Here is a 22,411-nt window from a genome sequence, read left to right as displayed (position 1 = left end):
TGATGGCTGATCGTTAAAATACTATGTATTAAAAATCTGTAGGTATCACTAAGATAACCTGTGGTATATTCTCAGGCAGGAGGTGGAAGAAGAATGTACAGTCCATATTAACAAATAGTGTTATGTATTCTCCTACAGAAGACTTGACTGAGAACGCTAGTAAGTCATTGGTGTACAAAGGGAACAGGATGTGTAAGAGTAGGGGAAAAAAGGATGAAGTATACTTTAATTAATTACAGTTTTCTTACAGTGCCTCATTAGCCCTGATGACAAAACCCATAGCAATTTTTTTTTTCATGGCAGAACACCAGGCACTTTAAGCAGACTGCTACAAGATCCCCATCTCCTCACAAGACAATTAGGTATGCTGTTTTAACACAGGTTTCACTTTATAAAAACAATGTACACATCATAAGAAGCTGGGTTAGAGGTATCAGGGTTCTAATCTGTGCACATCTCATAGACATATCGAAGGTACTGTCATCTTAATCCTATTGCAAATTTGGTTCTCATAGTCATATCGAAGGTACTGTCATCTTAATCCTATTGCAAATTTGGTTGGAGAAATGGATTCTTCAAAAAACATCTAAATGTATGTTTGAGCTCACTGACTGAAGCATGCCCTGGATGTACTGTACACAACTGATTTTTAGAAAGGGAGGCAGTTTCAGATACAGCCAGCGTATGGAAGACCAAGTGAAAACTGTAGATGTTAATCAAGGCTCATCCTTCAGTACTACAAATCATAAAAATATGAAAGACTACATAAATTTTAGGTGTGAGCAAGATGAAGAGAGGGATAAGCAGGAGGAGTTTCAGTTTGCTGAAGTACTTTGACTTAGTGTTTTTGGCACTATTTACAAAGCAGGACTTCGAATTAAAGTAAATTTGCATTCTGATTTTCTTTAGAATCTTTTTGCACCTTTTTTCTCCTTACTGGCAGGAGCATATACCAGGCATGGCTAATGCAGCAGGGACTCAGTATCTTGTTGGAATTGGAATCTTGTCCTGATAACAAGCACCTGCATGTACCCACTTCCTAGGATTTTAGAATAAATAGGAGCATTGAATGTGTTCAGGGTTTTTTTCCCCCTACAACTGAAGCTCTTCTTAGCTACCTGCAAACTTTAGCATATAATACATAGCCTCTCACCATCCTTTACTTCAAACCTTAAAAAATGAAACAACCATTTCTGAGAGTATCCCAAGTTAGTGTCTGTGACTGTACATCAATACAGAGTATCTGCATACACTTAAAAAAAGATTATTTAACTCATACTGAATATTTAAGTTCACTTTTAATAGCAATATTGTATCTTAATATCTTAAGTTTTCAGTTATTGTAACTTCAGGTGTACCTCTGTATGTCATTTGCCTTGCTTCTCTTAATGTGTATTTCTACTACTAGACTGCTAGATCCTAAAGCATACAAATTAGTTTATTTACTGCTAGTCATTTGGAATATTCTAAGATGTTAGATAGCAACCTGCTTTAAGTGAATTCTGACCTTTAGATAGTATCTTACCTAGTGTTCTTTAAATCTGTATCCTCTAAACATGTTTATGTCTTGCAGACTGTAAAAACCTGCTTGTAATCTGCAATATAGATCGATGCTGAGATCAATCTGCCCATTTCATATTTTCATAAAATGACTTAGTTTGAAATGTTGTTACTTAAATAGTTTTAAAAATATTACACTCAGTTTTTCATAGGATGAAGGTACATCTGTCACAAAATTGACTTGGCAATGTGTCTCTCTTGTAAGCCGTATTACTTTTGGTGGCTGTGCTAGGACAAGATTGCAGAGAGTTAATGGCAGAGCTGATGGGCCACCTGCATGCAAAGGAGTCCTTGCACATTTGCTGAGGCCACCAGTCTGGCAGTATATCTGCTCTGACAATCCAGAGCAGATATCTGACTGTGGAAATTGCTTATTCTTGTAGGAATGGGAACCTCAATGCCTATAGGCAGGACAATACAAGAAAGTTGCCAGGGTACACGTTTGGAGAAGATGGGTAGGGGTGACTGTCCTACACAACTTTTTGGGCTAGAGTTAATGTAGATTCAGTGACACTGGTATGTAAGAAATGTGCTTTTAATATGCAATGTTGTTAGTTTTGCTAAATGCAGTGGAACAAGAATAACATCATACCGTTAAGATGCAAAGAATGAGAGTGGTGTGCCAAAAGGTCTTGTTAAAGGGCATAGTACACAGGAAAGATTAGACCTCACCAGGCAACAGAAAACAGGAACTAGTTTCAGCTAACATGCACCTGTACACTACTCAGAATTTTTTTCAAATAATTATAAAGCATAGGTGTTTCCAGAATCTTCTCTCTGCATTTTCTTATTAACACCCATCTAAAAATCCTGTATATTCAAGTCTCCTGAAATATATACAAAGTCCTCTAACAGTTGAAGATTTCTTCTTCAGGACTTGATGTAGCCAATTAGAGGCTCTGGAAGCCTTTATCTGATTTGGAACAAAGGTAGTCATAAATGCTGGAAGGATGAAGATTTGGACCTGTAGCTCAGCTTCTTGGTACTTCAGCCTCCTCCTTTTAGCACCCTTTTTGGAGCTGCTATGTTGGTGTCAAGGTAGTATCCCATCAGGTGGCATTTGCAAAGATGTCTTGTAGAAAATAAGCTTCTTAAGTCCTATTTTAAATCATATGCAGTTATTTTCATGTAGACTAAAAAATGTCTCTGGTTTATGAGCTGGCTAGTTATGCAGGTGTGTTCACAGGTTGTTTAACGTTTGTCCTGTTGTCAGTAGGAAGAGATTGGGAAAGTGGGCATAAGCTATAGATGAGCAGACTAATACCTGTGCAAGACAACTTGGAGGCATTAGGAAATGTGGGATGGACATAAAAAAACCCCCATCTCTCAGCCACTAAAATACCTACAATTTATATAACTGGCCTAGTTTTAGTGCCTAATTGGAAAGGATTTGCTGCTAATGATCCCTAATGAAGGGAAACATGTTTTGTCCAAAGGAAAGCCCTCCCACCTAGCTGAAATAGCTTGTTCTGTAGGCATACTGGTTCCTGAAAAGTACCTTGTTCAGCTGCCTTAACTCTAGCCACAAAATCTGTAGCCAAAGGATGAAAATTCCAGTTGCTTAGTGTCCTAGCACTATTTAAGTGCTTTGGAAGTGTGGGACCCTCTGTGAAACTTTACTGTACAATATGCACTATTTACACTCTGAAAGTCACTCCAATCTTTTACTGGTCTGTTTAGTCTGAGTATTCACTATTAAATGACAGCTGCTACTCAATATTTTGATTCAGGAAGGCAGTGTCAGCTGCTGACTTTGTTTTTCTCATACAGTCTTTATGTATTTCCTTCTAGATAGACCAGCAGTTTTGAAGTGAATTTGACATATTTCCCTTTTCTAATCCATGTATTTACAAGACATTTTTATACAATCTTTCCCTTAAACAGATGATAACAAGCTATGACCTAACCCAGTTGACTGGCACCCAAAATGAATCCTTGTTTAGTTTCTCTAACACAGTTTTCAGCTGATTACATGCACTCTGGAGATCTTCTTTCACCAGTACAGTGTCAATTAAATGGCCATACTGCTCTTCAATGAATGCTGCTGAATTAATAATTTCCTGCTGTTCTTCATCCTGCTGATCAACACAAGAAGATGGTATGAAATTTGCAGCATGTCTTTTTAATTACTAGCATTTTAAAGTATATTAGCACAAGTCATTACTTTGAAAGGAAATTAAACGAGCTGCTACCATTAGGAAAGGGTATGTTCGATATTACAGCTGAGATCAAGGAGCCGTATGCTACTGCTGGAATTTGGTAGGCTCTTTCAAAAATGCAAGAGGTGATAGGGAAGCAGGGAGAAAACATGTTACAGGATGGACATAAGATGGTGACAGTGCATTTTAGGAAGTTAGAATTGCTGCCTAATCTAACACCTGGAAATCATACTCCTCAAAAGTTGAAAAGGAATGCTGTACCCACTGTACCCAAATTCAGTATTTTTAAGGGCTTACATGGAAACTTACCAAGTGAACTAAGTTCTGTTATGTATAAATTCAAGCTCAGGTTACCCAACGTAATGACATTATGCACTCCGAGTACTTCTGTTCACATTTACACATCACCAGTTTGCAGTTGGTCTAGGTTTGGTCCTTGTAAGACATCCACATGCTGCATTTTGTGGGTACCTGATTAATAACCTGGGTGGGTATCACCCTGGAGGTATCAGGAATAGGTGGCTACCCTTACCATTTGGTGGGGCTGCTCATCAGAAATGTAAAATTATTATTAGTTTGTCCGAGTTCAGTAGCAGCTTCACTGCTGCAGCCTTGAGTGATGTACAGAGATCCACATGGAAGACATGCACTTTGCTTGATGTTACTTACATAGTCAAGTTTTAAGGGAGTCGAAAATCTAGTTCTAAAGTTCCAGCTGAAAGGCTATATGTACACAGGACCCACTTAGTGCCCCACTCTGACTCTCGCTGTCACGGAAGAGGAGCTCTTCCATATCATAGAAATGCTAGCCCAAATACTTCTTTCATGTCTAAAAGAAAGAGATTAAAGTTAGAATACTTACAAGAGTGGCTGAAATTTCTTCGGACATGGGAGATTTTAGGACATGTTTTTTCTTTTCTGGAATGAGAGGCTTCACAAAGATAACATAAGGCTTAAACTCAGGAGTCCTCAAGTGCTTTACTGCCTGTGAACAGATGTTTTTTTGTTACACCATTTTAAATTTTTTTGGTGTTTGTTTTTGTTATATGTCAATGATCTGCTCAACCTGGGTTCAACAGTTTTACTAGTACGCAGTGTGGTGTGAAGTCCTGTGTACTATATATCTGACCACAGTAACCTCTTGCTCTTCAAAAGAAAGGTTAATGTCAGTGTCCTGGCTAGCTTACAAGAGTATATAGCTTCGTGGAGCATGGTCTTAACCGCACACGTGCCTTGCTATGCATTGTGATACCAGGAACAAGAACATGGCAAAAGATACCGAAAAAAGTATAAAAAAAAGTTGACTTGACAGGCAAGTTATGGTTTGCTTAAGAGGCCAAACACTGGAAATTTTAAACCTGGAATTTATCTGAAGTAGTATAAAAGTCTTCTCCTAGCCCAGTTACAAAATCTGAATCAAAATTTCAAAGATTAACTCCCAGTATAGAGGGATGAAGAGCAGGTATACTGGCACTGGTTACAATGCTAGTAACACTTCAGAGGCAATAGGAAGGAACAAGAATGAAAAACCCATCCATGCTCTTAAGTATTCTCTCTAGGACTTGAGCAGGCTACGACAGTGATGCACATTTCTCCTACAGCAAGAGAAGGATAACCACAGTGAGAACTGATAAAGTGTCATCTAGGCTGTATCAAGTACACATCTAGGAACTGTAAACACTGCACTGCTTTCTGAAGTGCCCTATTCTGCTTAACTACCAGTCAGGCCACCTGTTAGAAACACAAGTTCTGAGAGCATCATTGTTCTTTGCAGGGCAAGTAGCCACAAACGGTGAAACAACATCAGTTACTTAGGCTGGCAGCCTAGTAAGAAATAACTTAAATACTTGCTTTCTTTAAAATAAGCTGCAGAACTTACTTCAGGTACCACATCCACCAAACAAACCTTCTTTTTGGCCATCACGGACCGGATTGCCTCAAGACTTGTACCGTACAGATTTTCTTTATATTCTCCATGTTCCACAAATCTAAAAAGTCAGTACATTTTTAAGTACCATCCACAAACAATATTTAACTTACAACATTGATAGCTGTTTCCTGAAGTCACAGCGGTCAAAGGGGGGGGGGGGGGGCAGGGGGAGGAGGCAGCGGTGGTTCTTTTTTCTGATTATTTTTTTCCTTCTGGTTGCTTAGTACCGATAGTCGTCTTTATATGTCAATAATAGCTAATCAGCACTACTGACAAATAGGGGAAGAAGCTGCATTAATTAAGTTGAGTGATGTTCAAGCCTAATAGAAGAAAGAGGATGTTTTTCACAGAAAATAGAACAAAGCTGGCAAGGAAATGGGACTCCAATTCTTCTGTCTTCTGGGAGACTAGCCAAAAATCTGTACTTTCAGGAAGCACACTCGATCTTACAGAAAGTCCCTTATATCCACGGATTCAGTCTACAATACACTTTAAAGTGGACTTATGAATAAAACTTGTTACCCATCATATTAAACGGAGAATAAGTAGGCCCAACTAAATATCTGTTACTTTCACTAGATTCAGTTCTGACCAGTCATACTACTTATGATATGCAGGCTTAAATTCTAACTTGTGATTCTCCTACTAGTCCTATGTTGTTTCTAAATGGCTTCTTACTAAATTTCTGAGTTCACGCTAACAGTCCTGACTGAATAAAGAGCTTTTTACTTGGGAAGCTGAACCCTTCTAATACAGCTCGTCCAACTTTACACCTGCTTTTGGTATTTATATGATGTAAGATGTAACTAGCAGTATTTTTGAAATAGTCAGTTATGCCAGTATTTTAAAATTAACTCACTTGTTTTGCTGCACATCTGTCTCAAATGATTGCTTAGAGACAAAGTTGTATTCTACTCCCTCCTTCTCATGACTTTTCTTTGACCTGGTTGTATCTAGAAGAAAATGGAAGCAAGACATAGGAGACAGATCAGCCTTTGCAAACAACTGTATTTTCTCAGTTTAGTTCCAGTTACGTTTTCATGACCTCAAACAAGGTAGTTAGTTACACACTGGCAAATTCAAATTAACATAAAATAAACTCAATCTCAAAAATTTTAAGACCAAAAATGAAGTTGTTTTGCTCCCAAGCGTGGTATAACTAACACATTATTAGGAGGCATACTCACACCTGGTAACAGCAGTAGAGTATGTCCTATGGAAAAGAGTATCTCTTAACTCTTTGGAATATTGGACTCTGATTTTCCTTGAAGTTTAGAAAATAAAAATAGGAAATATATAAAGTCCTATTATGTTGCCTCTGAATTTAGAGTAAAAATATCCCTGGCTGTTTTCCCACGCTACTGTGAAACCTACATAATTATGTGTGTCCCTTTTGATGTTGTAATTTCTTCTAATAATTGTTATTATGTAGGACAAGCTTCAGTGATCATTCTACAAATCTATGCCTGGCCATAAAAGTGATGTCTGCAATTTTTTTGTGTACATGTTTAAATTCAAGTAAAAATTACCCATATGGGTTCTACTGCTAACCGATTAAAGGTCTGCCTGACAGACATTTATTGAAAGTCTTAAATAACGTATAAACAGTGCCCTCAGTATTAATTTTCTGGATTGCAAAAGTAGCTTGTTGGGGAAGAATTTTTTTTTTTTGTCTCTTTTTTTTTTTTTTTTTAAGAAAATAATTCAGCAAAAAAATTTCAGTGTAACTCTAGCCACAAAACCATGCAGCAGAATCACTAATTTCTCTGTCACTGTGACTGGCTTGTTTGAACAGCCTAGATATGCTAATCAACAATTTAAAATCTTGTAAGAATTTTGACTTGGTTTATTGCTGTCTACTTTTTTTTTTAACCTTTAGCTGGTATGATATTCCGAAGAAAAATCATCCTCTTTTAAACACACATAATGTTTTGGCTGAATCTTAAGATACTAGTTTTTTGCACTAGTTCTTTTTGCAATTTTTACAATCTTATTTTTTCTTCCTGTATTCAGTTTCTCATTTTTTAAATGGACACTGAGAAAATGCAATCTGTTCACTTGGGAAAATACAATTCAAAAAAATCAACTGAGTTGACAGAATTCCACAGTGCATATGTGCCAAGTTACATAGTGATCTATTCAGCTATTAAGGGCAAACATATTATATTACAATAAGAAAAATAATTAGAAGTACTTCCAAAATATGGATATAATCAATAGTCAAAACACAAATTACCATTCATCAATGCAACTAGCACTATACTTTTACACAGCATTTATGGAATACAGTGGCGACACGTGAAAGTTGGTAAATTTTACTCACGTGGAACTGCAACACCGTACTCCTGTGGGTTTTCTGACACAACCTTCTGCTTGAGCTCACTTAATTTGGCCCCCAAACAACCTAATAAAATAGAACTGACTGACAGATTTCTGTGTGGAATGAAATACTGCAAAGAGAATAAATAATATCAATTTCGCAGAAATAATAGTGATACAGGAGTGTGCTTGAAGAAACCTGTACACGAGAGACCTCACCACCTGTCACATTCTGCTTTGAAGAACATCATCAGGAGCAAACTGAATCCTTGAACAGCTGTTGGACAAACATTTGTCAGGCACTAAGTCAGAAAATCTGTAATCTTAGCAGTCAGTTTTACGAGATACCCTTGATTTCTAGGACATCCTGGGAAACTGGCTTAACACAAAGCTGTTAAGCACACTGAATTAAAATTGCATGCAAAATTTTGTTAGATAATTCTAACATCTACCTTTTCATCAATTGTTCTGACAGTGTAAGTGTGCACATGTTTGAGTGAGGACCAATGGAAAGTGAATCAGAAAAATGAGAAACAGTCCTGCATCATTATTTTTAGAAGGATTTGGTGAGTTTGGTTGTTTTGGGGTTTTTTTTTTGGTTTGGTTCTTTTTTTAAATGTCATTTAAAAGAAAAGAACAACCTCTGACCAAAATTAGAAAAACCTTTAAAAAAACCACCAGAACCACAAAAACCAAAACCAAGCATCTAAAGAAAGCCTCTTGGAGTGCAGGTCGTAAGGTAAGTGGGAGATATGTGAAAAATTTGGAATCAATTGTGTATCTTACCAATCAAAACCACCAGCCTCTGCTGTTCACCAGGCTGCTGCTGATATTTCGTGACTTCTTCATACGTTAGGAACTCTGCTGCGTCTGCCTGCTCTGTTTGCTTTCCTTCACTCGTATTGTTCTCCTTCTCTTTACGACTTAATCTAAAGCTCCTCCGTAAGCCAGCTGTAGAGGAAAACAAAAGATATATTAAACCATGTCACCACTTACCTAAATTTTCAGGCTTGTTCAGCTAGAAGTTCTTCTGTCTTTGAATACAAGCTACTCTCACAAATTTTTTTTTATAATCAAATCAGTGCATATATGCTAATCTTATAGATTAAAACCTTGCGTATCAGGTAGAAAACCAAGTACCCAATCTATAATACCCCCCCCGCCCCATATCACCTTGAGTTGCCAAGTGTTGGCTATGCAAAAGTCCAATTATGCCTCTGCACAGAGATAATCCAGTTTATGAATGTATGGAAAATTAAGTCTAATGTAAATAAGCTAGTTTTTCTTTTTTAATGTGGGGGTGTTTTTCTGGGGTGGGTGTGGTGCAGTTTGGTGGTTTTTTTTTTTCCCAGGGTGGGGGTTAGGGAAGAGGAAAGGGATTTTGGTTTCTCACCTATGTACTGTCCGTTGAAATATCCTTCACAGTCACAGTCTTCTGTAAATTAAAAAGTGGGGTGGGAGGTGGGGGGACACAGGGAGGGTAAGGGCACAGGGGAAAGGAGAGTGAGAGGGGAGGAGTGAGATATATTAAACAGTGCCTGCAATACGCGTCTGGCTCATTGGTAAGGGAAGGAGTTTTATATCCCGCATTCTATGCACACGCTTTTCTAACACAAATATTAATGATAAAAAAAAATTATTTGCCTTGGCTAGTGGTTTATATTTTTAAAAATCCTTGATGTCAATATTGCACAAGAGAATTTTACATCTCGGTATTTACAGTTCCCAGAATTTACGCTCTTTAGCATTCATTACATTTGATCAGTGCTGCTGCTAAAAGTGTAATATTCAGACTTAAGTAAAAAAGACGACTCTGCAAACACAGAGCTCTTTTTTTAAAGTACAACTTTATAAATGGGTATGATTGTGTAAGAATATTGCCTCTTCTGACATTTCAGTATCATCTGGGCTTGAAAAAGGGCATCAGAGATGACTGAAATATGAGCTCTAAACCTCTTCATTTTGGCTAAGTTAAATTATCATTGCTTATTAATTCTTTATTAAAAAGGTAAAGATTTGATGCTTTTGTCATACACATGTATGTAAAATAACATGCAAATCTATGTTAAAAAAAGCCAATCCACCCCTCCTCAAACTATGACCTCCCCCAAGGCCCCTAAAAGCATGCAAAATAAAGCCATGATACTTGGCTGCAAAACACTATACTGCAATCCTAAGACAAATACCGAGTTCTCATACTTCCTGAAAGAGAGCTACCTGGCTTGTTAAAATTTAGGTACCTGTGCCCTGCAATACCCACAGAACTCATTTTAAGAAGGAGGTGTATGGTTCTGGGACAAGCCCAACCATAGGCAAAAATATATGCAGCTTAGATGTTTAACAAAATGCACCAATCCAGAGAAGGAGCTTTGTTTTTTAATGAATAGGTGCATGCAGGTATGTAATCAAGCAATGCCAATGTGTACTTATAAAACATTATGCCTGCATTAACAGAAGATACTAGTAGCAATATATGCCTATCCATAGCTAAGAGCTATTTTCTGTTGTTGAAGGTAGGCTCTAGTTTCATACTTGTGCTTTGATAGGATATACCAATCACAGCCAGCTAATTATAGTATATGATTAGTACCTTCACCAAAGTTAATGGAATAGCAATACTTCTCAAGAAGCATGTGTAATGTAAAAAAAGCACAGCATGCACAATTCAACAGAAAATACCTGGTATTTGGAAAGGTGTGTGGTACAGTGACATAAATTGCATAAGCCCAACACAGTTGCTCATAATGAAAATAACAAAACAGTCCAAATGAACAGTGAAGAAAAATCAATCTGGATTGATACAGGTGCTCTAAAATGTTAAACCCCAATATTTCTTTATTTTTTCTAAAAATACCAGATACAAAGACTGCATTTAACTTGCAACTCTTTCAACCTCACTGAAAAACCTACAGAACATATAAATGCATGTCAGAAGGCACAAATCTTTTCTCTTGAATCGGGAATAAATTTGGAAGTTATCATGACCCAAGTCCAAATTGAATTAGTTTAAATAATAACTCTGGAAGAAACTGCTGTAGGAATGAGCTATATCTGCTATTCCCTTTGCTTGGGGGCTTAGCAAGTATTTTAGAAAAATGCATTGGTTGTTTATATTGAGACAGCAAATGAGTTAGGAGAGTACCTACCTTTATCAGAAGACTGATCATCTGTAGGTAGCATGAAAGGCAGAGTTGGTATGACATTAAAAGACTGGCAAATGATTGAGTAAAATTAGAGGGAATGGAAAGGAAGGTTCTTCTGGTCTGATTTGCTTAACAGGCTTTTCTATCTTAAAAAAAAATGCAGTAATGTACCCTTATCAACTGATTAAAGACTTTTTTGCTAAAATTTAGTATTATAACCAGTTACCAGCTCAAGAATGTCTGAGAAAAAGCCTAAGTAGCAATCCTCATTACATGCCTCCTAACATTGAATGTAATGGAAACTAATTTGGAAAAGCTTCATTTAAATCAGTATTGTTATTTTATAATTTGGTTGATCATCTTCCCTCCTCTTTGTATCAGAAGAATACCTGTATCTCTTCATGAGATATGCCATGTACCATGGGTCAGAAGTTCACTTATATCACTGAAGATGGACAATTTCCAGATTCTGCATGACAGTGACGCTCCTAGCACAATGTCTGGCTTCACACAGTCACAGGGCTGCCCCCACACATCAATAATAGCTGTGCTGAAGTACCCAACAGCAACAGGAACATTATATTCTGGGATAATACAGAATGTCTTCTGCCTTTCATCACTGACTAGCAATTTCATCACAAGTAGCAGTTTTTGTGTGAATAATTCACTGACAGAGGCTTCAGAGCTGTAAACAAGAATCACTTTAACGTCTACTTAAGACCGGCTCTGTAACGCTAAGCCTGAAATGCAGATGGTATTGCCAGCTCCAGTGGTTTTTATCCTCCTTAAAGCTGCCGTTTATTTTCCTCCAAGCTTAGAGTCATTTCATGCACTTATGTAAAAATTTCAAGAAGTGTGCATTGGGTTACTTTTGCAGCTTTCAAGTTTCAAACCGTAGAAAAAATGTGAACACTAGCAAATTTTAAAGCATCTGAACAATGTGTAAGGCCTCATGTTCTTGAAAGTAGGAAGAGAGGGACAGCCCTGTTTCTTGAAAATAGGCGCTAGCAACACTGGATAAAGCTCAAACCCAAATCCTCTCATGTGGCAGCTTGTATCCAAGCAAATCAATCAATGACAGATTACACAAAACACATTCAAACACATCATTATTGAAATAACAGAAAAATACTGAGAAGTTCGTATGAACTAAGACATTACTGAATGAACAGAACAGACTTACATAATGGTTTCTTCATAGTTCTGGGATTCGGCAGAGTGCCTACTGTTCTTCTGTAAGCCAATCGTCTAAATAGAAAATAATTATATTTTAGCCTTGTAAGCTCAGAATTATAAAGAATTTATAGCAGGTTATATGTATAGCATTGAAAATGAATGAAGTAGTGCTTTTCCTTGAAAAATAGAAAATGTCTCTGATTCAACATTTTAAAAGACTTTTTCTTTAAAACTATGACGGTCCCAGATTGCTACTGGTAAGTGACTGAGAGAGAAGATTCCGAAACATTTTAGGCTTTCATACGTCAGAGCACAGAAATCAACAGCACGTTACTTTTATCAATGTAATTTTTTTTCTATTTGCCCCACCCCCCCCAATCTTTTTTGCAAGATTAAGAAAACAACTATTCTATTCTAATTCTGCTGAGAATCCAACTTCTATTTGCCACTTTTACAAGGGATGGGCAAAATTCCTGTCTGCTGCAATCCTAAAACTACTAACCTCAAAGAGTACTCAAAAGTAGGTAACATTTGTGCAAAATGATCACTGCAGCTATGTATACTTAGAAATTATCTATTGCCTTCCAGATCAGTTTGGAGTTTTCTGTTATTTAGTAGTAAACAAACCAAGTTACCCAGCTTGTGTGAAAATGTAAGAACAGAGTATCAAGCAAAATTTTCTGAACCGTTAAAATCATGATCCAGAGTTCAACTCCTCATCTCCCAGTCTTGAATTTGCTCAACACCCACTCCCCCCCACCGCTGCCTCTAAAAACCCAACACCAACAAACCTCCAAACAACCCAGCACAAAAATCCAACCCCCAAGAAACCCCTCACTGTTGGCAAAGGAAACCACATTTTCTTCCCAAGTGTTTTTTTGCAAGTGACCAACATTCATAACAGACTAAATAAAGAAGATGCTCAGGCATTTACACAGTCACTCAGGGGAAACAGACACTGAAGCACTTTCTGTGTTCTTGCATACATTGAAATGTAGTTTACAACATCTTAAAAAAAAGGACAAAGAAAAAAAAAGACTGCAGTGCAGCAGCACCTGTTGACATATATGCATGCACAGGAAGAGAGATACAGCTGTTCAGGCAGAATTTGCCTAGTATTTCAAAAGAGTATTCATATAGTGGAGCGAAGTCCTCCATTAGAAACCTTACGCAAATCTTGGAAGCCAGCAACAGAATCAGACCTGTTTAATTCTTAGACACCCCACCTTTGTAAGACCTACAATCTCCAAAGAAGACATACCCAGTAATTTGGAGTAAGAATCACACAATGAGACCAGTGGCCTAAATCAGATTCCTTCTTAAACAGAAGACTTCTGTACTGTAAATACAAGACATGAGGGATATTTTTGCTTTAGAAGATATACATATCTTGCTGTGAAAACAGAGAAACTTCAAGCTCTAGAAGGTATCCAGGTCCAAGCTAAATACTCTCTTAGGAGCCAGAAGAAAGATCAGATACACTTTTTTTTACTACTACAACATGCATAAATTAAAAACTGTTACAATAAATCAGCGTTTCCTCTTATACTATGAAAGTACAAGTCTGTGATATACTGTGTCTCCATAAGCCAAGAGGGTCAAGAGACTGATCTTCCACATTTCATTTCAGTCGTGTTTGTTTAGCAAGTGCTTCTGTCCTCATGCTACAAAGCATAAGTCAATGGCAAACTAGCCAAGGAAAGCTAGGAAGTTTATTATATAATTGGAGAAGATGGAGCTTTTTAGCACTTTCCTCTAAGCATCTGGTATTCACCCTGGCATGATCCTGCCCTTCATTTCCTGTGAAAAAAAGCAGCATAAAATCAGTGTGACACTGTATGTGTGAAAAAAAGTCTGTAATCTTCATTGACAAACCTTTCTTGGAACTGTTTTGAGGGGATCAAGCCTGCTCTGAGGTTGGTATCTCCAACACGCTTTGCTTGCCACCACGTGGGATCATCTTGGCTTACAACTTCTAGGACGTGTCGTCTCTTAAATGGCAGCCCAGCCTCCTGGCAAGGAATGGCTCTGTCTTCTTTGGGATTATAGCAGAAAAGCGCCCTCATAAACACCTTTAAAAGAAAGTAACACATCCTTTCTTCTTGTCCTATTTGGAATTTCAAACTACCTTTAAAAGGCTTCCCCAGCACTTACACTGCTATCTATATATAATCTTCATGTCTCCTTTATGCTTTACGGTACTGAAAAATATTGAAAACTAGCAAGCTGCATCTGTATTTTGACTTACAAAAAATAACTTTCAAGCAGATACCCAGTCATTATGTATTGGTATTGTGGAACATGGGACTCAAAGACCAAAGTCCCAAGAAACACAGTTCACAGTCTACGTAAGTACAAAATGCAACAAAGGAAAAAAATAATGAAGGGGAGGGAGAAAACAATAAAAAGGGATTTATGGCAAAGTTGCCCAATTATAAAGACTGTCCATAAAATGTTCTTTTAATGCATCAAAATCTACTATTCAACTTTGGATTTGTATCTTACCACTATTTAACAGATCACAATAGAACTACTTTTAAAAGTGATTTGCGGAAGGCTTCAAGGAAAAATTTGGCAACTGAGAGCAGGGAAGCAGAAATAGAGGTTGACAGAGGAATCCTGTAAGGGACCAGTTGAACAGGAAGTTGTTGCTGATCAAGGAGGGCAAATGAAGCACTCTGAGAGGTGTGTTGATGTTTGCAGTGGGCTAATGGGGTCAAATGATGAATGCAGCTCCGTTTGCCAATAGGTCTGTTTTGACTCAAGCGAGTGGCAAAATGCCCAGAGATAATGGAGAGATAGCAGCTGTCATGGTAAGAGGCGACTGGCAGGAGCATCAATTTTAATTATGTGAACAAAAGGAAGAGGCTAGATTTCAGAAATGCTGTGAAAGAACATGTGCCAAGATGATAAAGAAGAGAGAAGTCATCTGAGTAGTTCTACTGAATAAAAGGGCACTGCATTTTACAACAAGAAACTGCTCTACAATCTTTTTAGTTCAATTATGGGTGGGTCTGTGACACTCCTCACTGAAACAGCAGGAATCTTGTATTTACAGAGATGCCAGAATTGTGTAAATATGAAAACACATGCTTCAGTATTTCACTAAGTTGCATACCTTGCTGTCTTTTAGACGATCTTCTTCTTTGATGGCTGGAATTATTTTTAGTGTTATTGATCCCTGAGACTGAGCCTGAGAAAGACAGTAATGTTTTTTTTTACTTTGAAAGCAGGACAAGGACACAATGCAGACTATTCAAGTTCCAGTTTAGGAGCTAGCATCTGTCTCTTCTTCTCAGAACTTTAATAGGCCAAGCTAATCCACTGCCTAACTTCATTACAAAGACTATCATGATGTTCCATGAATCCTTCACAACAGTCCCCATGGAAACATCCACAGTAACTACTTGGCTAGAACACATTAAGACCTGCATTAAAATTCCTTCATTTGCTTTTAGCAACTGCATTAATTTCTGGATTACAGTTCACAGGGCATTAAATAATTCTGTGGCTTTTAGTATGACATTAACTTAAGTTTTTGCAGACTAACCATTTTAAAGTGCTCCTTTGAAAAATATTGCTGTATTTTCCCGCATAGTGACTAACCGGTAAACATCTACAAAGTAAACATCTACTTTCACTCTAAAAATCTTTGCTAGTAAATTTCAATTATTAGTTAGGTGCTTTGGAAGTCTAGAATAGGTTTCTCTAATCTATTTTAGATGCCTTATTTTGGATGAGATGAACTGTGTCCTAGAGAAGCCTGCTATTCTGCACAGATTAAAAAGGAAACCTGGACAATCAGCTTGGACAAACATTTATAGCTCTTCCTCAAAAAATAAACTGTGAAAAGGAAACTATTACATTGCAGGCACTTAAAACAGGACAGATGAATAGCATCCCAGAGTCCCCACAAATAAAACTTTACACAGTATTTCAAAATACGATTTTTGATCTTCCCTCCCCCAAGTTAAAAGCAGTCATTCTCCTTATGCAGGATTATTTTGATCTAAATTTAAATTAGGTGATGGAACCAATGCCAGATACTTCAGTCTCCTAGTGTTGCCGTTCTTGTTACTGTGTCCCTGACTCCACTCCACACCAAGACAAGGGGGAACCAAGCCACAGGAGGGGAGTCAAGAGACAAATAACCGTAAGAACTATGACACTTTCTACCAAGATTTGTGGGCATTAATGTTAGAGAAGCTTGAAGCAAGAATTTGCTAATGTCACAAGGAATCTGCTGGTAACGAACAGATTGATAGCTCTATTGGACACACAGCCGAGACTTTTTTCAGCTTCCTAACATACCGTATTATGAATAAACTGCTTATGTTCTAGGAATGCACTTTTAATTTGTAATCCGTTTGTCATAAACAAAGCATGAAAGGAACGTTCTTGACAGAGCAACATGTAACTTTATATTTGTATCTTACTTGGTACTGATTCAGTTTGCAGAAGTTTTTGAAGTCAAAAGGAGAACACTAAGCCACTGGGAGAAGAAAAACTTAATGCAAAGACAAGCAGCGATTGTGTCTTTTAGCTCTATACATATTTTAAACTCATGGTTAAATTTCATCATCTATTTTAATTACTACATCACCCAACAGAAAAGATCTTGAAATTAAAATCAGTGCAGACCAAAATCTGACTTATTTCTTCCGGTCGTTTGTGAAGCACGGTAATACCATTGACTTCTCTTAGTTCATCTCCAACATGGACAAGACCTGAAAAGACGGTAAGTAAATTAAAATAAGTCTACAGACTGGAAAACACCACTCCTCTGGTGTCCGACCTAAGTCAATAGCATGTACCTCCTCTCCTCCCTCCCCCAGCTTAATGGATTTCCTACTAGAGTGAAGTGCCTTCGTTGGCAATGTGCTCTGAAGTCTCTCGCCCTTATTCCATCTGGCATTTTTTTTCATGCAGCACAGTCTCACAGGAGACCAGCATGGAGACAGAGAACACATGGCAAGATACTCTGGAAAATCACTGCCTCTATATTTGGATCAGCACTAAGAATACAAAACTGGAATAGTTTCATGAAGATGATCAAATCTTGTAGTGTAAGGACACATGCTGCTGACTATAAAGGCAGGAATGACATGGCCGTCAACTGACAGATCAACACTACGCAGTCCCAGAAAGAACGTTGGACTGTTTTTTTTTTAACAAGCTATGAAGAGGCCCTTACAAGTTTTAGGTTTGTTTATCCAGTTCAGTAAGAAATGTACTTGTGTTATATAACCACTGTTAACTGACATAAAAGAATTTCTCAGTAAAGCAAACAGAAATAACACATGATACACTGAATAAACCAAAATAGTGTATTTAAGGTAAAAAACCATTACTTTCTTTTCTTTTTCCTAAAGCTTAGACCTACTTCTCCTACCTCTGTTGGTATTTTTACCTAGTGGCTATTTTAGAGAAAAACGTATCTAAATGAATAGATTACTGATGAAATACAGAAATGCTAAGCGCACATTCTAGTCATTTCACATGACATTTATCAGATTACACTAATTTGAAGAATGATAATGAAAAAGAAGAAAGCTGTAATTAGCTAATATTTTTTCATCACAGTAATTAATTAAATTGGGGATTGCATTACTTGTGTACTAAAAAACATGCATGAGGCTCAGAGTCTATAAATCTCATATAAGGCCAATTCAGCTTATTTAATAAAATCTGGATGATCACCTTCTAGAAAATGGAAGGTCAAATACTGCATGAATTAACCCTGTAGATCCTGCAAGCATGCTGAATGACAGCCTACACACGGAAGTCTCTCCTGCCACTAGACACCAGAAATTCAGTTGTCAAGTGAGCTCACCATGTAGGCTCCCTTTATAGTCAATAAGGAAGAAAGGCAATTCCAGCAGTGACCCATCCCGTTCTAAATCTCGTTGGGATGATTTGTTCTCCAGCAATGTCCATCTCCCTCCACTGACTACACACTAGTTCAGACTTGACATCTAACAGTTGCCTATTAAGATTTCAATAGGCTGTTATCTTTTTTCTACAAAATAGTCTATACATATATTAAACACCCATGTCCGAAGGACTGGTTTTGGAATGAATAAACCATCAGATTTAGTTACAGATTATTGCTCTAGGGGTGTGTATACAGTATGTGTGTGCATGCATAATTTTGGAAATTTTAAAACCATTTACAAATGCAATTTTAAATCCCTGTTTCTTCAGAAATTTACCACTGCGATCAGCTGCACCACCTCTCATGATCCTTGCTACAATCACAGCTCCTGTATGTTCATCTCTTCTGATGGTAGCTCCCTGAAATAAAACATACCCCCCCCCCCAAGAAACCATTATAAGAAATCTGCTTAGAATACACTGAGCAGTGAAACAACATGTAAGCTGATGTGTCTTTTAAACTGGAATTAATTTGTTCTATAATTTTTTCTTCCTCCTCGACAATTTTCACTGTTACTCAACTTTTGCCTGTGCCAATGTCATGTGATTGTGGGAAACGCACACACCTTCCTTTCTGCCGACTTTGCCAAGTGCTTACACTATCTACATTATTGTGGTGATCAAAGTCACTCAAGTGTGCAAAACAGAATTTCTTACAACAAGCTTTCTCTATGTGTCTTCTGAATCTTTATACAATACAGCCAGCACTTTTACATACAAAAAGCAAGGAAAGCCAAGTAACTAGTTTTTGGGTTTTTTTCTTCTCCCACCTCTGCCAGCAATATAAAGCTTTAATCGGGAATTAAGCAAGTCACTGCTCGCTTCTACTACCTACTGTCATATACAAAAAGCACTTTAGCAGATTTCTTCCCTGATGCAACTGTTTTTTTCTTAGGAAATCAATTCTTCCATTTCCATTTGTATAAAATTAGTACCTTGTCAATATAATGTTTACATACAGCTATCAAACATACTCTTATCATACATCACTGACTTTCATGCAAATGAGGGTATTAATTAATTGAATGTTAGCTACAATATGAAAAGAATTAATATTAATAAAAGCATAATTGCTTCAACATATAGTTTCCTCAGAGAGCGTGTTCCCTGTGTTAACTGGCGTTATAAACCCATGACTATAAGATGTCTCACACAAAATTGTGAAGGTGTATTTACCAAAGTTTTCTTTTTATGTTACTTTACTAGCTTCAGAACACTCTTAGTTTTTGCAGACTACTTGATGACATCTTCAAGTATCTCCTCCATACTCACAATAACGTTTTTGCATTACAGAGTTTTATGACTAGAGATAGGTTATTTTATATGTACCAAGGGTTCTTTATTTTTCACTAGCCGAACAATTTTCACTGATTCCTCATCAAAATCATCATCAAAGTTATCAGGTAGAGGTGGAAGAACTGGGTCAAAGTTCTTCTGTGCTACCGTGTCATGTACTACAAGCATTGCCTGTGCAAAGGAAATAAGAAACAGTAATGTAATGGGGTAATATTAGTTTCCAGTTCTCGTGTTTCCAATATTACAGCAAACTTAAACCGCCCCCTTCCCACCCTCACCATAAATCCTCCCCCAAAAGGTTTACCAATTATCTTACACATCATGTAAATGATTTATTTGTACATGTTGACATTTAAAGTAAATCCAGGCAATAACAAAGCTCAGCCTAAATAAACTTACAGAATGGAGGTCAACTATGGAAAGCAAAAATTTGAGAAATGGTATTCTTCTCTTTTCTTCTCCCTCAGAAAATATTAAGGAGGGGAGGGAGGACAACATGGTGCATTATACATGAAAGGCCTAATCTGTGTCTTCTCAATCCCCTTTGCATCCTAAAGCCTGTGCAGGAAATCACAGTGGAATAGAGCTACAGTTTGTAGGAGGGTTTTCCTTTCTCTTAGGGAGTCTCCAGTGTAACTTTTCCATTACAAAATGTTCCATTGGAATTCTGCAAAGGAATTTCGTTAAGGTCTCTGGTGTGTTTTTTACCCTGAGATGTGGTGTTGACAACAGCTGAAGTAGCTCTTTTTCTTCATTATTCACTGGTGTGGTCTGCAATTCTTCTATTACCTTTAAAATAAAAATTAACAACCTCAAAATTAAAGGAGTCCACCAAACAAGATCATATATTTGCAAGTGAGTGCTTCTGGTGAGTGTTTGCAAGCTTCCATCTTCCTTCAAAGTAGTGTGAACAGATCAAAAACAATCCCAATCAATAGTGCATGAATCCTAAAAGAAATAGAAGCTTCTTCATCTATTTTATTTTTATTAGATAGTGCAGGAAGACATCATCAGAAATCAGGATCCTAGCCGCTAAACATACATTTTAAGAGTGATTCCACCAATATAATTTCGGGAATGAGTTCTGAAATTTTAAATTCTATATGGAATCCATAAGTGATATGTGAAACAACACTCTTGTGCTTGTACTATGATAAAGGAGTTTAATCCTCCCCATAACTAAGTAGCATTACCCGTGTGGAATATGCAACAGAAGATCCCTTGTTCCCCTGCAAAGCCTCAATACCAAAATATGCCCTGGAGTCTCAGGCCTTCCAAACAAAAGATTAGAGAAATAATGGAAGCACTTTTGCACTCGACTGGCTGGGTGGGAAGAGAGAGGGAGGAGGAAGAGAGAAGGGGTTGAGGCAAGAGGGATTTCCTTTCACTGTAAAGGGTTCTTGATAGGGAAGTCATAGAGTCCCATATAAAACTTCTCTGCTGTTTAGAAGATGGTAAATTTTTATGACTTGACAGGCAGCAATGACAAAACTTTTATGGAGGCAGCAGGCTATTTGTGGGAAAGAGGAGGTGGGGTATGCTGCAGGTTAAGATGGAGCAGTGGGATCTCCTGGCTTTGCAGAGGAAGGAATTCTAGCTCCCAAACCTTCCACAGCCCTTTGCTACACTTTGGAAGGAAACAGGTGCAAGCTACTTGTAAAGAGCTGTCAAATGCAGTATAAATTTCACTTTTTCAGGCACGTGGCATGTTACAAACACATCTAAGATACAACTTTGCTCTGTGACAGACTGGGGGCTAAATTGACTGAGAGCAGCACTGTGGAGAAGGACTTGGTGATACCGGTGGATGAAAAATCAGATACGCGGTGGCAATGTGCACTTGCAGTCCAGAAAGCCAATCATATCCCAGGCAGCATAAAGAGAAGGATGGCCAGCAGGTCGAGGGAGGTGACTCTCCCCCTCTACTCTGCTCTCATGAGATCCCCCACCTGGAGTATGGCATCCAGTTCCAGGGTTCCCAGTACAAGACAGACACGGACCTGTTAGAGCATGTCCAGAGGAGGATCACGAAAATGATCCGAGGGCTGGAACACCTCTCCTATGAAGAAAGGCTGAGAGAGTTGGGGTTGTTCAGCCTGGAGAAGAAAAGGCTCTGGGGAGACCTTATTGCTGCCTTTCAATATATAAAAGGGGGCTTAAAAGCAAGATGGAGAAAAGCTCTTTACCGAGGCCTGTAGTGACAGGACAAGAGGCAGCAGTTTTAAAGTGAAACAGGGCAGATTCAGATTGGACATAAGGAAGAATTTTTTTACCATGTGTGGCAGTACACTCCAACACCCCCCCCCCCCCATCCCGCCAGCAGCAAATGAAACTTCTCCAGGCAGGGAGAAGGGGAAGGAAACCCCGGAGGCCGCAGGTTGACATTTGAACTGGCCAATCGAGACGTGCCAGGTACACCGAGGTGACCCTCTTGGCCAATAGGGGTTAAATGTCCACCGGTCAGATTCGACAGGGGTATAAACGGGGTCCTGCTGGAGGACATGTTGGAACCAGCCCTCCTCGGAGCAGTGGGTCTGCAGTCAGGGACTCCCCCTCAGGTCGGGGCACCGCACGAGGTAACTCCTTGAGGGAGAGAGCCCTCAGTTTTAGGTGAGTGATACGCGCGTTTTGAGCCATCACTTTAAATCTTGGGGATTCTTAAGTCAGTCATATAGTATTAATTCTCTTTACATCATTGAGCCTGTGGTTTTATAAAATGTTACCGGACTTCTAACTAACTTTTGCTGAAGAATAAATCTGAGTTTTAACACCTGTTGGATTTGGTTATGCATGCATCGGTAACACCATGAGGGTGGCAAGATGCTGGAACAGGTTGCCCAGAGAAGTTGTGGATGCCCCACCACTGGAAATGTTCAAAGTCAGATTGGGCAGGG

The 22,411-nt window shown here is 38.2% G+C and overlaps 1 protein-coding gene across 8 annotated transcripts in view; it reads right to left on the bottom strand.

The window, feature by feature from the left end:
• Positions 1–199: 199 nt before the first annotated feature.
• Positions 200–22,411, bottom strand: part of MPP3 (membrane palmitoylated protein 3) — a 35,019-nt gene continuing 12,807 nt past the window's right edge. For 5 of the 8 annotated variants that reach the window (XM_030023690.2, XM_030023689.1, XM_030023688.1 and 2 more), the window contains 15 exons: positions 20,226–20,306; positions 19,551–19,688; positions 18,500–18,581; positions 16,929–17,014; positions 15,406–15,480; positions 14,163–14,359; positions 12,295–12,359; positions 11,115–11,135; positions 9,362–9,403; positions 8,755–8,919; positions 7,973–8,053; positions 6,509–6,602; positions 5,599–5,707; positions 4,582–4,704; positions 200–3,638 (listed from right to left, as the gene is read on the bottom strand). In XM_030023690.2, the coding sequence (XP_029879550.1) occupies positions 3,456–3,638; positions 4,582–4,704; positions 5,599–5,707; positions 6,509–6,602; positions 7,973–8,053; positions 8,755–8,919; positions 9,362–9,403; positions 11,115–11,135; positions 12,295–12,359; positions 14,163–14,359; positions 15,406–15,480; positions 16,929–17,014; positions 18,500–18,581; positions 19,551–19,688; positions 20,226–20,306 (1,542 nt within the window). In that variant the 3' untranslated portion in view covers positions 200–3,455. The remainder of the gene's footprint in view (positions 3,639–4,581; positions 4,705–5,598; positions 5,708–6,508; positions 6,603–7,972; positions 8,054–8,754; positions 8,920–9,361; positions 9,404–11,114; positions 11,136–12,294; positions 12,360–14,162; positions 14,360–15,405; positions 15,481–16,928; positions 17,015–18,499; positions 18,582–19,550; positions 19,689–20,225; positions 20,307–22,411) is intronic. The other 3 variants (XM_041125112.1, XM_041125114.1, XM_041125113.1) reach the window with 3 other exon arrangements.

This window comes from Aquila chrysaetos, chromosome 8, assembly GCF_900496995.4.
Source record: "Aquila chrysaetos chrysaetos chromosome 8, bAquChr1.4, whole genome shotgun sequence".
Taxonomy (NCBI): Eukaryota; Metazoa; Chordata; class Aves; order Accipitriformes; family Accipitridae; genus Aquila; species Aquila chrysaetos.
The sequence above is the reverse complement of the archived record's forward strand: the minus strand, read 5'-3'. Positions and strand labels throughout refer to the sequence as shown.